This window comes from Gastrolobium bilobum, unplaced genomic scaffold (assembly GCF_033153095.1).
Source record: "Gastrolobium bilobum isolate Gb01-03AN ecotype WA unplaced genomic scaffold, APGP_CSIRO_Gbil_v1 utg40435, whole genome shotgun sequence".
NCBI lineage: Eukaryota > Viridiplantae > Streptophyta > Magnoliopsida > Fabales > Fabaceae > Gastrolobium > Gastrolobium bilobum.
This window is the reverse complement of record NW_026899288.1, coordinates 5926-11142: the sequence shown is the minus strand read 5'-3', so window position 1 is coordinate 11142 and position 5217 is coordinate 5926. Positions and strand designations below refer to the sequence as shown.

At 38.5% G+C, this 5217-nt stretch overlaps 1 protein-coding gene across 1 annotated transcript; it reads left to right on the top strand.

Moving 5' to 3' along the window:
- Window positions 1–2941: 2941 nt before the first annotated feature.
- Window positions 2942–5012, top strand: LOC133289237 (uncharacterized; the record flags this gene model as incomplete). The annotated part of the gene is made up of 4 exons (XM_061487137.1): window positions 2942–3691; window positions 3825–4028; window positions 4626–4740; window positions 4930–5012. Coding segments are annotated over 4 exons (1152 nt in total), but the record flags the coding sequence as incomplete, so codon positions are not given.
- Window positions 5013–5217: the final 205 nt, after the last annotated feature.

Sequence of the window (5217 nt, the reverse complement as noted above, 5' to 3'; positions counted from 1 at the left end):
ACAAAATGCAAAATATGAAGCGCTCCACCGCTCACTCTGCGGGCCTCTTGCCCGAGGCTCCTGCTCCATTGCTACCTCCTGAAATAAATGCCCCGAGACGGGGTGAGATATACGAATATATCTCAGTAACCAAGAGGTTCTGGAGAAAACTCCACCCAATGGTTCACTTCGATGCATATCAATAGAATACAACAACCACTTTGAAAACGGGATATAGCAAGGGATTTAAAGAATGGGGAATATAAAGAAAACAAAATACGACGATACGGGATGGTAACCCCAATTCCACGTACGCCCTCGGCATATATAAGCCTATGGGTATCATCCAAGGTGTGTTCACAGAAACCACAACCATGATGCCCAAACCAACCAAAACGCCAAAGACATTCCTAGTGTGCTCCTACCCGGATCACACACCATGACACGCAGTCAACTGGAACTCCCTCCTGGAGACCTATCCAGCAAAAGTCCGAAAATGCCCGAAGGCTAATAAAACTGTCTACTGGCCAGAGACTCGGTACTGCAGTACCCATAGCAATAATGCATGCATGCTCATGTGTTCTATACTATTCATACACACTTCCTACCGTTGCCATCAACTGGCAAGGTGGAACAAAGAAAGGGGAACCAGCCCCAGTACCAAGAGGTTACCTGAAATATTGTTTCCACAAGCTCCGCAGTAGCTTATCCCTCAACTTGGTACACAGCAGAATGCCTACACAGAGGACATTCCTAATCACTCACAATTCAAACAATACATGCTACTTTACAATTACACATGCATTGAACCAATTACTTACCTCAATCCACTTGGTCCAAGACCAATGGCAACTCACTGAATCAAGATTCGAGATTCAAGTCAACGTACGACAACCTATACAATTACGTACGTCCATCAGTACGCGTCAAATAGCATCAAAATGCAAAATCACAAAAATCCTCCCCATCCTCCCTTGATGGTTCGGCCAATGAAGTGTAAATTTGAGATTTATTTTTCTAAATTTTCTTTCTCATTTTGTTACGTCTCATTAGGTTGTCAATAAGCCAATTCAAGTGCCGGTTCGTCATTTTCGCGTCGGATTACATCAGAACGCGAAAACCGCAAAATCCCCTTTTTTTTCCCTTGGAGGTTCGGTATATAGGTGTTAATTGGGGATTTATTTTTCTAAATTTTCTTTCTCATTATAGTACCCATCCTTGGGTTGCCATAAGGCCATTTCAACTGTCGTTTCGCCGTTTTACGTCTTTTAAGCATCGTTTCGCTAAATATTTCGCTCTAGGTTCATTTATGCCAACTAAACCACTTATTATTTTTCCATTGATTCTAACACTTGCCAACCACCACACAACCCATCTAGTCATCATATAATCACGCAACACATCATTCAAATTATTTTTCAACATCAATTTACTCATTTCTCCTTAAAGGTTCGAATCTTGCCCTATGACATTCCAAGGAATTTCCATTCAATTTTAATCACTCCAACCTTCATACAACCTATTATATCATCATACCATCATGCCACAATTCATCAAACAAGTCTCAACACCAAAATTCACAAGTCCAAAATCATGATCATCAAATTTTTCTAAGTTAAATTCATCAATTTTCACCAATAAATTTCATCGCATTTCTAGCTCTAATACATCATTCTAACACATTATCATCTAATACACATTTTCAAATTGAGCTCTCTAACAACACAAATCATCAAATTCCCCCTTAGGGTTCATGAATTCAATCCAAGAATTAAACCGTTAAAATGGTGAAGAAACTTACTCAAAAGCTTGGCACAAGACTCCTCCAAGCTATCCTAAACCATTGGAGCTCCAAACAACTCCATGAACATCAAAACTCCCACCAAATTCGTGACTGAAAACTGCCCATAACTCACCAATGAGAGGGTTTCAAGGTTAATGGATACCACCAATGTGTTTGGAAGGTTGTTTCCAACAAATTTCAACACAAAAATCGCTTGATTTGGTTAAGAAATGATGGATTTAGAAGGAATTGAAATTTGAATAAAAAATGGGGTTATTTGGGGGGGGGGGGGGGGGGGGGGGGAGCACGGTTTTGGCATGAGAAGGGGAGGGAAGGGTGATGATGAATAGTGGTAGGGTGATGTGGCTTAAGTGGTTTAAGTGAGGTGGGTCCCACCGCCACCTCACGCGATTTCAAACTCATTTGAATTTTCCTCTGATTTCACTAAACGTCCATAAATTCAAAACCTATTTAGAAACTCTAATTTTTAACATTAACCATTGTCCTTTTATTATACTTGATCAGATGAATCCGAAGTTTTCCGGTCATTCGGAGAAAACACTGTTTTAAGCTGTTGCGTGCGCGATTGGCACGCTTCCCCAAACTGACTTAATTATACCAGATATTATCAGAAATCATATTTCCTAGTTCTATAGACCATTTATAACTCATATTTGAAACCTAGAGCTCAAAATTCAACTGGCACGTTTTACGATGCAATCGTAACGCGGTATTTTTACCCGCGAAAAACACTATTCACTGATTTTTCTGAAACTTGCCTATCCACTCAATTTTTCGTTCTGAACCCATTTCCAGGGTTATTTTTACCATCTGAGACATTCTACTCAATTTTTATCTTCCTAGGGTTACGTGTTGGCTAATTACTGTTTTGCCCTTTCTTTGTATTTTGGCATAATCTTTAGGATTTTCGCTAATCCATCACCAACCACATCACCAACCAAACAGTAAAACAGCTAATGAATCTAGATAAATAAAAGAAAATAATCTTTTCTAATACAATTGACTTTATAGGTGAATTAGCTTTACACATAAGAATCTTATCAGAAATTGAGTTATCAACACATTTTTGCTCATGTCATCATTAATTTATTTTAAAATGATAAAGCAAGAGGAGTTCCATTAACTTAGCATGCATAACATTTTTGCTCATGTCATCACGACGACGACAAGTTTCGTGAAGTCGCGCTGTTGGTTTTGTGTTCGTTGCCAAACGATTATTGTTTTCTTGTTTGCGATGCTCTCCGCGACCGCCGCCGCCTTCTTCATTCGTCGTTCTTGATTTCTCTGGCGTCGTCGAACCCTAACGTTCAGGTTGCGTCGTTTGGTGCGGTTGTGAGTTTGGTTCAGTTGTTCTCTGATCCTTCACTGTTCCATGAGCTCTTACGCTCGATGATGGCTGGCGTGTTCACACTATTGCACGGTTTCGAAGGTACCTATTTTCGAATCGCGTTCGTTGAGTTGATAAATCTGGTGTCTCAAGAGCCTCTTCTGTTGAAGCCTTACGTGAGTGACATGGTTCTCGAATGGCTTCAGATCGCGGAGAGTGAGGGTTTGACCAATGAAACGCATCGTTTGGCGTTTGAGTTGGTTATGGCCATGACTGAGGTAAAAGAGTACGGTGAACACGTGTTGCTGAACCTTCCTTCTCAAACTGTGGTTAGGTTGTTCCTCGTTTCTATGAAAATGCTTCTGTGTATTGAAGAGGATGGTGGTGTTGGTGACCATGACCATGACCATGACTTTGGAATAAAGTGTTTGAAACAACTTTGTGTTACACTTGGAGGGAGTAAAGTATTGGCAATTGCTTCAGAACTGTTGCCTCTTTACTTGGATTCCAAGGAATGGAAGAAGCGCCATGCTGGAATTACACTGCTTACGGTGATCTCAAAAGAGTTCTCTGATGAAATGGTGACCTCATCATCTTAACAACTCTCTTTGCTTTGCTTTCATATATATTAATAACTTTTTTACTTAATTGCTGGTGAGGTTTACTACTTTCTCACACTGTCTAACCTTTGTTTATTAATTACATTTTTGGCAGGTATTGATGGAAAATTTTCTTGGGGAAGTGCTGACCAAAGTTTTGAATTCATTCCAAGACTCTCATGCTCAAGTTAGGTTGGCAGCTTTTAATTTTATGGAGACGCCTACAAACTTTGTCCATGTGGCGCAAACCCTTTATCATCCTAGGCTTCTAAATGCTTTTTCTTTTGCACTTGACAATGATCAGGACTATAAAGTGAAGGTATTGTAGATATATAGATGTGAAATTGAATTTGAATTTACTTGCATCATGTTAAAGATGATTATTATGATCTACAAACTTCCATAACCAATAGATAGTTGCTTCATTTCCCTGAAACATAAATACAGGAGAAACAACTATGAAGTACATATAAACTCACTTTGCTAGTAGTCTAGGGGATTAATTCAGTTTTAGATTATTCACTTCATCCATTGCTTCATTTGAATGAATTTTGCTGCTAGTTTTTTGGTATGCCACTCATGACTATATAAACAAAGGTATAATCCCTGGTGTAAAGTTAAATGGTACCTCCTCTTATTATGATCAAGATACATACCTCCTCTCAATCTCATGTTGAAATTTTTTAGCAATTTATCTTTTGATAGTTTTTCTTTGAAATGAACACTTGGGGTGGGATCGTTGGCAATGCTTGGAAGAATGAACAGTGTCTAGATATTTTTTACTCATCCTTCCATGCTTTATATTTTCACTATCACCGAGCAAGTCATTATTGTTATTATCATCAGCATGTGTGTCTTCTTTATCTTATTTTTCAAACATGTATTATAAGTTAATAATCTTGTGTTTCTTTTATAGGAAAAAGCTGCCTCAGCAATGCTATTCTTTCTAAGGAACACTCTTCCACAGAGCTTAACTATGTTCAAAGACGTGGACACCAAAATGGGCAAATTGTTGTCATTGCTTCAGGTAAAAATTACAATCTTTTTTTATGCAGGAATTCAGTGTCTGTGGAAAAGTTCCCGGATAATATTTATTACTACCAATAAAGTAGGAATTATCTTTCTTACATTTTCCTTTAGAAATTTTCATCAAGGCTCATAATATTCTAGTTTCCACCATTGTGATATGCTTATTTGATGTTTTTCAGCCATCTGCTTGCAAAGAAGTGTTAAGCAAAGAAGAATTGCTTTGTCAACTTTCAACTTAGTTGCACAGCGGTGTCATGAAGTAGCTCACAAGTAGTCTTGGCGAGAGGATTTTGTTATTAGTAAATCACAATTATTTAGTTGTATTCACATGCCCTAGTTTGCATCATGGTGCCATTTTCTTCTTTTTTGTCACCTTTTCCTACACCTCTTAACGTGCACATCTAGACAGACTAGAGGGAAATCATCTGTGTTTGCCCTCAGCAGTTTTTTAATTAAATATCTTTACCCACTTACCGAAA